The 12,619-nt window shown below is 46.5% G+C and overlaps 2 protein-coding genes across 2 annotated transcripts; one reads left to right on the top strand and one right to left on the bottom strand.

Moving 5' to 3' along the window:
* Positions 1-7,158: 7,158 nt before the first annotated feature.
* RhiXN_07522 (ricin-type beta-trefoil lectin domain protein) lies at positions 7,159-9,005 on the top strand (the record flags this gene model as incomplete). Its single annotated transcript, XM_043327338.1, has 9 exons — positions 7,159-7,169; positions 7,234-7,372; positions 7,422-7,588; positions 7,643-7,795; positions 7,846-7,984; positions 8,040-8,188; positions 8,249-8,347; positions 8,566-8,867; positions 8,917-9,005. The coding sequence occupies 9 exons, from the start codon at positions 7,159-7,161 to the stop codon at positions 9,003-9,005; spliced, it is 1,248 nt and encodes a 415-aa protein (XP_043185810.1).
* A 576-nt stretch (positions 9,006-9,581) lies between these two features.
* RhiXN_07521 (endo-beta-1,4-xylanase) lies at positions 9,582-11,100 on the bottom strand (the record flags this gene model as incomplete). The annotated part of the gene is made up of 11 exons (XM_043327337.1): positions 9,582-9,695; positions 9,752-9,813; positions 9,862-9,961; positions 10,023-10,136; positions 10,189-10,210; positions 10,270-10,312; positions 10,365-10,562; positions 10,617-10,698; positions 10,760-10,782; positions 10,845-10,952; positions 11,013-11,100. 11 exons carry the CDS (start codon positions 11,098-11,100, stop codon positions 9,582-9,584), a joined length of 954 nt encoding a protein of 317 aa, XP_043185809.1.
* Between the last annotated feature and the right edge of the window lie 1,519 nt (positions 11,101-12,619).

The following is a 12,619-nucleotide window of genomic DNA, read 5'->3' as shown; positions in this document are numbered from 1 at the left end:
AGAGACGACGGTTATTGTGCAACGGTGCTGTAACAGGATATTCGGGGGGAATAGCTGTTTTCTTGGGTATTTTAAGACGAGGGTAGTGAGACGCTTTCAAGTACGAGGCTAGATGCTTTGATAGGAGGAGAGAATGTGTATATCTTCAAAGCGGACCTGGAAAGCGCATCAGAGGTCAAAAAGCATTAGATCGGTGGATAATAAGTCATAAGGCTGAATTCGACGAAACGATCAGAGCGAAGACAGTCTCAGTAGACCTCTCCTTCTGATTGTCTGTTATACGAGGTACTTTCAATACCATCGTCAGTTCAAAAGCCAGTTTCTTTGGTCGTGCCCAGAGTGGCAACACAGGATCACGTGATGGGACCACCATGGGTATGGCCAAACAATGGGCGTCGAACACAAGTGGAATGGCTGTTGGTAAGATATGATGATGTGCGTTCGGTTCTGGCTCTGATGATAGACCAAGCCGTACAAGTTATTCAAATGGGAGGCTTGGATCTGGGATGATAGTCAGTTCGGATCTCTGAACGATCACCGGTAACTTCGTCACTCACCGCAATGATTATGCTTCTTTTGCGTATACAACTCACCATCTGTATCTTATTATGCACTCAGAGAATACGCCTGAAGGATAAACTGGGCAGGATTTAAATTCTATTTTGCATGGAAGCTGATCACATGATATATCGGAAGAATTCTAAGTCATAGATGGATTCTTGTTCAACCTTTCTGCAAAGAAATCAGTCCTAATACGACTGGGCCTAAGTTCCGAACTCACCATACTTGTTTCCTGTCTGCATTTGACTCTGCTAAACCCTAATGCCTCCGATAATCTGTTGGCTAAAAGCGAACGAATTGGGAAGATGGAGAGGCATGAAACGTTACACCAGTTTTCAGTGCTTTGCGTATTCTTCCTTTGCTTTGTATGTGAAGGTGATCCTGAGGTATAATATTAGCTACCTAACGTTGGACTTTGAGTAGTGCTGACAAGAAATACCATTCGAGGGAAGGTAATGAGCAGCAGATGACGGAGCACGACCCCTACGTATCTGACTCCAGGAATCAGGTGGAAGGAGGGGTCGTAGACAAGGTACAGACTGCTGGCTCTTTAGTTTATGGACCTAACCAGTCGCTCCGGAGGGGGGATTCGCCTTTACTGGAGTGGACAAAGAGAATAAAGGGGAAACAGGGACGGGAACCTCTGCTACAACGACAAGGGCGAGGCAGCTGTTAGTCCCCGACGATTCTTCTTTGTATGAACAAGAATTATAGAAGGCTGGTAATCTGTGTCTTGACTACTGAAAACGAGCAGTGTTTCGTGGCCGCGGCGCAACATGGGACAGCAACTTATGCTGCCTTAGCTTGACAATCTCATATGCGACTAAACGAACTGGCTTACCAGATGGAAAACTCGATTTCGAAGGGTAAGGAAGACCGAGCAGGTTGTTTTCCAAGAGCCTAAACGGAGTTCATGGTTGTGTGAGAAAGGCCGGACAACTGCGCATTCCTAGGCAGCCGAAAATTGCCGCTTTAAGAGTACACCACTAGATTTTCCAGTACTAGGTGCCTAAGTAGTGGAGGCACAACGGGAGCGGTGTTGTGAGGGAGGTTCGAACACTTGTAGAAGGTAGCGGTTAGCTCACAGCAGCAATCGAGCCGCAGGCCAAACTTCAGGGGATACTTTCACGAACCCCCACCTATACCCTGGACTGGACTGTGACGGTTTCTCTGATTAGCTATGAACCGTATATATGAATGATCATGTATATACCACGTTCGTAGCTAGTTATCTAACGCTATCCCAATCCTCAATTAGAGAGTTCAAGGATGGTTGAATGCCCCCGTGGATTCATGGGTCACAGGAAGCCGCCATACCCGCATGAAGCAATCAGCGCCGGGTAAAGCTGAGTTGGTTGTAAGCATTTATCTACGAATGAGACGTGTTGGGTGTAAACTAACTCAAGAAGACAGAGTTAAAAAGTAACGGAGCAGTTCGAAAGCAAGGGAGAGACGGTTGATGGATGAGCGCTTCAAGGGGGTAGAAATGACAAATCTAACAACCAGAGTTGTTGCGCCTCACGTGTCTCCATTTCCCCATCCACAAGTGTGTGTTTGCGCACCGTTCTCTATTATAGTCATTTCTCTATCACAGTCTTTTACCCCTTGGTAGACTCCTTAACCCGACTGGGTATCAATGCGCGGCGCCTTTATCATTATTGGCTCAGTAACAGAGCGTTGAACATCGACATATAGAAGCACCCTTTGGCTCATACAGAGGCCGGTAGCAGGTAGGTCTCTTGGTCTACAACTCTAGATGCTGGGCTCACATGGTGGTAGGTACTCATCGCTGCGCTAGCCTTTGGAATGCACCCGCTGTAAGGAGTCACCTCTCATCTCGCGCCCTCTGTCTCCCAGAACTTCGCCCTAGTGCACCCGAGGCCGCTCCAACCATAGCGCCTTGCCCAACAGCACGGAAGTTGAATTCCAACGGGGATAGTAGCACCAGTGCATTTTCACTTATTTAAAGTCTTCTGTGAGTCGCATGATCATGACGCTCACTAAAGCGGCAAGCTAATCTCATTTGGTTCAACTCTGTCTACATTCGTTTCTCCTCTGGCTTGGTCGGCTAGCTCATGCAGTGTGGGCAACAGCGTCTCCATTGTGAGGCCTGAAGAATAGAGCAAATGACCTCCCCGAGTCGATAGGATAGCGCCGAAGGTACACCAACACCTACCAGCCCAGGGCGCTGCACACGAAGAACCTGCTTTATGTAGTTGAGGGCTCAACGAGCTTCACAAACGCATCCTTTCGCCACTCACTCCTCGATTTGAATGACACAATCACTTGGAAAGCACGATGTTCTGCACATGTACTCCTAGGTACTACGTACAAGTCACTCCTCAACAAGGTTGGGCCCGTGGTTCTTTGGCCCGTATTCCCGGTGCTAATGATTATCCTATTGCTATTATCCAGTGCCTACCCTAGCGCTCACCTTTAGAGATGTAGTCACGAAACGTATATTAATAAAAGAAAAATGTGACCACCCTTCATAGTGTTGTGCAGAGGCGAAGGACAGATCATGGGTCCTGGGATCGCCCAGCTTGGCATGAAAATGGGTATGCATGGGCCACCCGCGTTTTGCAAGACGTACTTCCCTGCAGCAGGTCGACACCGCCCGTCTTTAGCTGTGAATCACATCCTTTTGCTAAAGTAACCTGGTTTCGTGCAGCCCAACGAGTGTCCCCACCACTACCAATCAAGGACAAACAAAATGACATGACCTTGCACCTGTTTTCGGGGCAGGTGTATGCACACATTTGGAGTTCACACTTACAACTCACCTATGTTATTGCAGCTTAGACTATCGGTATAGCTAACTAAGGATGGTCACTCGGGGAGTATTGCTACTGGCTACGTTAAAATCTATAGCAAAAGTGAAGCTATAGTTTTCCAAAAGATTTCGCCCAGCGCGCTAATTTGTATATTGTTTTGCATTCTAGATCTGGTAATGTATGCGCCTACTCACAAGTAGATGCACTAAACTTATATACCGAAGTTGAGACTCACCACCAATAGTCGGTCATAAGTCAGCCTCGATTCCAGTAAATCTTGTGTCAACATCCGAGATCAGATCGGGCTTGATTGACCAAACTGCCGAACCTCCGGCCGATTTCAAATCATAAGGAAACGGATTGGCCTTGCAATTGACCCAACGCACTTGAATAGATTTCTGCTTTTTTGATAGTGTCCCTCAATACAAAGCAGGTATAGCCGTATTATTATATGCTGGTTTCTTCCGATGGCTACGATTAAACAACAGAGGATTGCTGCTAGAACCCCAAGAATCTTTGTCTGAGACCAGGGTCCAGTTAGTAACAGGGTCCGCCCTTGAGAGTCTCGACGCTTATCTAACAGAATGTCTTTATTTTGTTAAAGGATATCCACCCCCATATATGGCTTTACGAAAACAGGTGGGTCCACACAATGAGCAGAGATAAGATATGGCAACACTAACAATCAGGGACTTACCTTGTATGCAATACTCACACCCTATCTGAAAAGACTGATTTCAGACCTGGATACTTAAGACGAAAGTTCATCTTACTGCGATTTCAACCCGCTCAGACACACTTGTACATGCCTTCACCATGATGGCGCAATCATTGTCTGACGATAGGTGAGTCGCAAGTATCTAAAGTTGGAAACCAAACTAACCCGAAGCACCAACGATGCCAAGCTCGATGATATAGACTCCAGTTACTCCTGAAGTAGCCATTTAGTTGAGAGCGGCCTGTACTCCTCTCGCGTTACCTACCTTTACTTTAATAACAATCAATGTCCGCTCGAATCATACCAAATATTAAACTGACCTGAGGTGTGCCTGACTACCGATGCCATCTATATGCAGGAGTCCCAAAAGCTGTCCGTTTTTAATCAACCCGATCAAGCCCTCAACCCTGTTGTTGACAAAGTCTTAATTTCACTCTTAATTATCAATTGTTTGGTATCTGTGGGCCATGCATGCGTAGAGCGCTTACGTTGATGTAAAGTTTGGCGGAGCTGTAGAGATACAAATTATTATGGTTGGTGCAATATGGAGCAAGCTGGCTTGCAGGTCAGTACCACAGGGAGTCTTGGATGAATCAGTTTCCCAGTTCAAGCGTAAACACTGTAAACAGTTACTTCAAAAACACAACTGAAGACGTCGAAGGTAGAACTCAAGGTCCCATCATCTTTGAAGCTCTTGTTCGGGACATCACAGGCGCATATTCTTCCCTCTATCTACGAGAGAGGTGAAAGAGGTAATCTGGTATTATCGTGCTGTGTGGTCGTTCTTATCCAAGGTTCGATAGCATCCCATTCTAAATTAGGAAAGCTTTACAATTTTGTGCCATACATGTTTTAGTTTGAGAAGTAAACTCACTGACGCTACTCTCGGCAGTGAGTTGACCGAGATCGGAGCGAATTACGGCCACATTCTGAGAGTTGGACGAAAGCGCAGAATCGGAGCAAGTAGCAGATTACTCTTTTCTTAGATACTGCCTCCGAACATTTGGATCTGGCCATGACCAAGGTATAGCACAGGATTCACAATTGGCCTTCGTGTTGGAGTCGAACTCGCCAAGGGGGGAAAAAAGGCTGGGGCGGCTACCAAGATTGCAAGGACGGTCGATGTGCTAACCTTCATGACTGAATGTTAATAAGAAGGATTGGCAAACGTTGAAGGTGAATAGTGATTAGTGGAGGGTCTTGCTGTTGACAGAATCAAGGTTACAGTCCTAATTCCAAATTTTCAAATGTCTGTGAGTTGTATACACGTAGAACTCTTACGTTGACATAAAGCTTTGCGGAGCTGTATATAAAAACGTAAAGGTGTTAGGGAGTAACCTAGCCAGACAATTACGCCCATCAACATACCGACATGAATACGCACAACACATGACCCTAGGATACCCAAACTCAATCGAACCATAGCGCACAAGCAGAGCGGTGTTAAAAACGTGAATATCATCCAATACGTTTGTACGAACCAATAAGCGGAGAGGCGCCAAGAACAGAACAGACGGGCAGTCCACCTGACACTAATCAATCACAACAACCAGACCAGGAAAGGACAGTAAAAAGTAAGAACCCAGCCTTGGTCGCTCTGGGTCGGACATGCCGATGTATGCGCGATATATGCACCAAGCCCAACTTTTGCGGTGTTCTGGGGAAGTCGGTCTGTTGCAAGCGGACCAACGAGTGGCTGCGCCGCCCAGAGTGCAACCGCGGGGATCGCCTCCACGGACACATTCTGGGCGGCGCTGGACTCGGTTTCATATCAGATAAATTATGATATTAACTGTTCTAATCTGATTCTAACTGAGGGCGGGAGGTGGGCTAAAAGAACGTGAGGGCGCAGACACACGCACACCTCGTCGTGGACCTCTGTATGAGGCCAAAAGGTCACGTGAGCTGTCCGGCCCTGCTCTTCTTTCGGTTGGGTGCTCAGCAAAATCTCCAAAATCTCCGGAGACTGAACTTGTCTCCCTCGGTATCCGGAGATTCCCGGAGAGCATAACTACTATAACAAGGTATAAGTATTGGCATTTTTTTATTATATAAATATCTTCTATGTGACTGGCTATAGTATTGATACTCTTCGGAGATCCCGGGAGACCCAGGGAAACAAGTCCGGTCTCCGGGGATTTTGGAGGTTTTCGTGACGTGTGCGCAATGCTTTCTCCGCAGGCTTCGTCTCACTGTTTCATTTCCAGGACAAATAACAGAACCGAACACCGAAGAAAAAACATCCTCAACCAGAACGCCTTTATCGACCCGTGCAGAGGGTCTTGCAGAAAAGCCGTTGATCCTCCTGATGATGCCCCTTTTGGACTTCGCGTGGGGGTTGGACATGGGGTCTTTTAGGTCTCAGGCTTGGACATTTCGGGTATCGGATGGGAGGCTATGACAGGCTCGACCTCCTTTTCGACCACGGACTCCTTTTCATTATCACGGATGGTTCAAATCGAATCACATTGCTTGTGTGTTGTGACTTTGTTATTCGGAGTTAGGATAAAAAAACCTGCAGAAACCATCAGTAAAAGAATTGATCCTCGAGGGACACAGTGGTCCCGAAAGGAAGGTGATCCAATGCGCCGGTTAGCCTGCAATAGTTCCATCACAGCAGGTTTTGTTTTGTGATGCAGAAGGAGTTATTGGTAATCTCGCTCGGTCTGAACTAGTAATTAGAATCCACTCAGAATACGGCACGAGAAATGGTGGTCATCACCAGGAAACCGACCATGAGCAGGCGCTCAGATCGGGTAATGGCGGAATCACCAACTTGGGCACGTGCTACCCCGGACCTGATCTCCCGACCACGGTCAGATCCTCTCCGTGATCCAAATCAGTGATGGATATTACCAAACCATCACTGTCAAGCATGAGCCCTCCAGCTTGACTACCACGTATCCCCGGGGGTGTACAGCACCGAATGCCGAGCTCCAGGCACATATAAGACGAGACTCTCCCCGATTCTCGCTCGAACCACAGACTTGTTTCTTCTTCCGTTTGCACCTCAAAGTAGGCACATGACTCAGGCAGGATTGGACTTCTAGCTTGACTAACAGAATCGCCTATCACAGAGACTACGAAAAACCATCGCCGATCACAATGTCTGATATGTGAGCCCCAGCCTAGTTCCATTCATAACAAGCACTCACTGCATGTTCTTTCTCGATACGCCAGACCGTTTGGTCCCTGCTACATTATCAACGTACAAGGTGGACTAGCTATGGATCTTGACCTCTCGGACCCGAAGGGTGACCACTATGGAAACGGGTACAAAGTCTGGAGCCGCAGATTACACGGCCGGGAAAATCAGCAGGTAAATAAACAAGATACTATCTCATTTCTCTTACTAACTACTTGTTTAGTGGCTATTCAACCATAAGAAAACTGGCGGATGGACTGTTAAAAATGTAGCTAGCCACACGTATCTCGGATTCGCGACGAAGCAGCAGCCAGAACATACGAAACAACTGGTTTGCAGCGTAGAGCGGCCAGAATACAATATTACCGGAAACAAGTGGGATGGCTACGTGTAAGTATCTCGTCTTTCCAATTTGGAGCGTTCTAAGCCGAAATATTCTACTAGAATCAGGGCTCGTTCGCCTGATCCCAAAATTGTAATCGACTTGGCTAACGGTGATGTAAAAGACGGAACCACTATTTTGTTCTGGTTCGAAAATGGAGGACAGAACCAAAAATGGCTCATCATGCCACTACTTTACCGTGAACAGCTCTTCAAGTACGTTCGCCGGTTTCTACGAATTCGCGTGTTAACTGCGCTTCGCTTAGTAATTTTGTCCACTCTGAGCAAGCCATGGGAATAATAATGCGAATCCTCAATGTCAAGACAGGACTTATGTTTGACGGCGGAGATCCTAATGATTGGCTATATGGATGGACCTGGAGGGGCCATACTCAACGTCATGACGTAGGTGCCTATGCAAGAGTGGAATGATACATCTCATTCAACGCATGACCTACAGTGGCTAATCAAACGTGGGAAAACGGGTTTTCTCATCCAAGAACACCAAACAAAGAAATATCTAAAAATCACAGAGGACAATTGGCTGAAACTATCAGTCGATGATGGTACCGAGTTTTTGTTTGACGGAGACGAAGATCACGGCTTCTTGTGAGTCTTCTGGTCTGTCTTCTACGACCCAGTTCTTCCGCGTTGACACATGTATGTTAGCATCCTTCTTGCTGACGACCTTAATCGTGCGGTCGAGCTCCAGGGTGGCTCAGCCAAAGATGGAACATGGGTTCAAGTCGCCTGCGCACGCCGAAACAGGTGGGACATTCGGTATCCATATGATGGCTAAAGAAGCAAGAACATTTCGTATTGCCGTGCCAGAGATTTGAAATAGACAATCGTTTACAGAGCCCTGAGTTTAACGTGTTGTGCAATTGAGTCTCCAGATCTTGCTGAGGCGGCGTCAGCGACAGCTTCAGATAGTCTTCTTAAAATAAGCATGTATGAAATTCGATCGATTGAGGATCGCAGGCCAGGCTCGTGGCGTCATACTCGTCGACCGAGCGCCACCCTCCATGTTTCGACGGCCATCGTCTTCTCGCCCTCGTACTACCTGTGACGTGTCTACAGGCGCTCTTGCAGCCGAAAACGGCTCGCCGACCCTCTCGCCTGGTGGTCTCGCCACAGGGCATGTGGTGGCTCATTCCCACTCACGAAGACGAGCAGCCGTGTCTTCCAGCGCGAATCTCCCACACCGCATCCCAACCATTCCGCTATTATATCGCTTGGTTCGTTGCTGCCCTGCACAACGTTTCCAACATGATCGTTTCTATGCCTGGTATTGAGTTCAGTGAAATGTCTAAAGAGCTCATGGTCCTAACGAATAGGGAGTACAGAATATTCTCAAGAGTTGTTTGCCTTTGGTATTCCCATGTGGGTCGTCCATTTCGAGATTACCGAGCCCGTGAATAGCTGAACAAGAACACCGCAGACACTTTCCATGATTATACGCCAACAAGAGGCGTTTCCACCGGATCATAGCCGACTTGGTCGCTTAACTGTATGGTAACAATATTACCATCTTCGATATTAGAAATCTAATAGGCTGTTATAAGACCGGGTGATAATGGGCATTGGGATTACATCAACCTTCTCAAATGGGTGATCACGACCTGCAGATATTGGTCGTTGGAGCTGGTGGTGCGTAGAGGCGAGGCTCCGACATGTCGAAGAGCTCACCCGAAATTTCTATGTCTTGTTTTGCATTCTAGACATAACAATGCATTCCCCAAGTCATAATTAGTCAAGATGGCCTTGGGGCCAAAGGCTGAAAATTTCCATTGATAACCGACCATGGGTGCAGCATCGACTTCGGCGCGTGTGCATGTTATGTCAACAGCCAAGGTCAGACCAGACTTGACCTACCAGAGTGCCAATTTTCTAGCCGATTTCAAGTCATAGGTGGAACGAATGACATAGCAAATTCCAAACGGACATGAACATATGTGTAGTTACATTCTAAACATACACGTGTTATTTCTGACCATGTTGCTTAGGACAATGCAGCAATGACCGCATTGTACGCCGGCTTCTTCTGATAGTTACGGTCAAACAGCAGAGGGCTGCTGCTAGAGCGCCAGGAGTCCTTGTCCGAAACGCCCCACACCTGTAGCAGAAAGTTAACTTACTGCCTCAATTCGTATGCAGCAAAGTGTATCTTACCGTGATTCCAACGCATTTAGGAACGCTCAGACATGCCTTGACCACAGTAGCATAGTCATTGCCTAGCAACAGGTCAGTTTTATTATACTTAAGTCACAGACCGAACTAACCTGAAGCACCAGCAATATCAAGCTCGGTGATGGCAACTTCAGGGATCCCTGAGCCAGCTAGCTCGCTGAGAGCAGCTTGCACCCCTCCAGCACCACCAGCCTTTAGTTTAGTCAGAATCGATACCCATCAAAACCGTGACGGTATTATATACTGAGCTTACCTGGAGATGTGTCTGGCTACCAATACCGTCTATAGGAGTTCCAGCAGCTCTCTGACGCTTGACCAGGTCGATCAAGCCCCTAACCTTGCTGTTGACAGAATCAAGGTTGTAATCCTAATTCCAAGTTGTCAGCTGTTTGTGAGTTGTATATGCGTAGAGCGCTTACGTTGATATAAAGTTTGGCAGAGCTATACGTATGTATATATAAGTCATTGTAGTCAATCTACCATAAAGTAAACAGACTCACGGATCAGCAGCGCGAGCAGCTTTGAATGAAATAGCAACGAAGTCTATCAAATGAATTAGCTATGCAGCTTAACTGTAAAATCCGCAAACTCTTACTCTCCCCAAGGACACGGCTGAAGACGGAAGAGCGCAGAGTGCCGTCTTCGTTGAAGATCTCGTTCACCACATCCCAAGCATAGATCTTCCCCTTGTAGCGCTTTGCGATGGTTGTGATATGATTCTCAATAACCGAAGTAAGCGTAGCAGAATCGCCGATGTTGGATACCCAGGACGGAAGTTGGGAATGCCAAACAACTAGGTGGTATTGATTATTAGTGTCACCATGAGTCGGAAAGCAGGATGGCTTACATGTATGCCCACGAACGATTTTGCCGTTGTTCTCTGCAAAAGCTACAAGGGTATCAAACCATTCAAAGCTGAAGTTGTTTCTCTGTTTACGGGAGGGGTGAAGTAAGCAAGCCGAGTTCATGATGATATATGTTTACTCGTACCGAAGGTTCAATGGCGTCCCATTCTAGGTTAGGTGAATATTTCAATTCTGTGCGATACTACTTTCAGTTTGCCAAGTGAACTCACTGGCACTGTTCTCCGGGGTAAGCTGACCGAAATCGGAACGAATTATGGCCGCATTCTCGGAGTTGTCCAAAAGAGCAGAGTCGGAGCAAGTACCAAAGTATTTCTTGCCTGTGCATTCCCGCCAGACATTAATATCCGATTACAATCAAGGTATAATATGAAACTAACCTCTGGCCTTCATCTTGGCGTCAAGTTGACCAAAAGCAGCAGGAGCAGCAGCCAAGATAGCAAGGATGGTCGCGGCGCTGAAGTGCATGTTGGGATGGAAAAAGAAAGGATTGTCAAGTGTTAGTAGTAGATAGCAAAGAGTCGTTGGAGAAATGGGCCAGCCTTGACTGTCAGTTATATACTCTCCTGGGTCCTTTAGTCGGAGAAACGTCGAGCGTCATTTCTCCTTTTGGAAGCAGGAAGCGTGTAAATCTCTGACTATTCGGGAAGATGAAGGCATTAGTTTCGATGCAAGGCTAAAAGTGAGTTGTTGTTGCATAGCAAGCTAGGTATTTTTGTTTCCCGAAGTATTACAAATGAGGATCATATGACAACTGAGACATACTTAGTCTACTCAATGATAAAATTAGCAATCGTGGAAGGTTAGGAAGATCAGGGGTGCTTGAACTACCGGAGGAAATACATGAGCATTTCCGCTGGCAGGTATTTATAGAACTCAAATGACTCACAGTACGCGAAGGACATGCACAACGACGGCGTGTAGTCAATTCATATCGCAACGCATAGAAACTTTAAGGTGTCATGGGGATATTAATTATTTCAGCAAACAGGTTTTGTCGAAGGGTTATAGTAGCCGATGTAGTTACGTAATCATATAGTGCCAGCATGTAATGCAGCGTTAGAAATGTAGCAGGTTTCAATAAAAATAAGTGGCTCTGATCTATGAGACAACCTGTTCGACACTTACATTTGCTGGTCGTCACAATTGGGCTGGCCTACTCGATCCCAGATTGACACCGTGAGTTAATTCTCAATTTCTTGAAGCTAAACATATGATTATATGCTGCCTGGGTTGAGTTGCTACTTTCCTCAAAATAGAAATATGGATATTTTGCGGCAAAGCTTGCGCAGACGCAAAACAGCGACTTAGCCCAGAGCATGAAGCGATTCACGTGAGAGCTGGTTTAGGCCGTCCACTAAGAACCAGACTCGCGGTCGGGGGCCCCTGGCCCACCTTCGCTGCTTCTCATCTGCAGGACCCCAAACCTCATCCATCTGGGCCTCTTATTCGACCCGGACGAGCGGGCGGAGGAATACTTTTGCGAAGAATATAAACCCAGATCCAGCCCCCACCCCGCCTGGACGCTCTCATGTAAATTATCCCCTTTCGAATTTATATATCGGGCTCGTTGGGGATTTTACTTGCGTTTCGAGAGTTAGAATACCGAGAAATTTTTCTTCGTCATTCAATATTATACGAGGAATTTTGTCGCGGATAACCAAAGCTAATTATAAACAACTGACCATTTGTATCCACCTTCAATCTCGATGCATGTGTCTGATAGAAGGACACGTACATTTTCAGTAAGTTTTTTGGAGTTCATCCTAGAGGGCTTTGCTCTATGTGCACCGTGCACTTTGGCACTTAGATTATTCTTCCTCTACCGATTGATCCTGTCGGCGCAGCGAAGACAATGCTATGGAGAGAGAAAAGTACGTGTATATGCTATAAATATAATACAAGGATCGCTGATTAAACCTCAGAAATTTATCACCATCACTTCATACGCAACTATAGATACAAATCATCGTACAAGGGGATTTTA

The sequence above is a fragment of the Rhizoctonia solani genome, chromosome 13 (genome assembly GCF_016906535.1).
Source record: "Rhizoctonia solani chromosome 13, complete sequence".
Classification (NCBI taxonomy): domain Eukaryota; kingdom Fungi; phylum Basidiomycota; class Agaricomycetes; order Cantharellales; family Ceratobasidiaceae; genus Rhizoctonia; species Rhizoctonia solani.
Note: the sequence above shows the minus strand (reverse complement) of the source record. Positions and strands in the feature narration are given on the sequence as shown.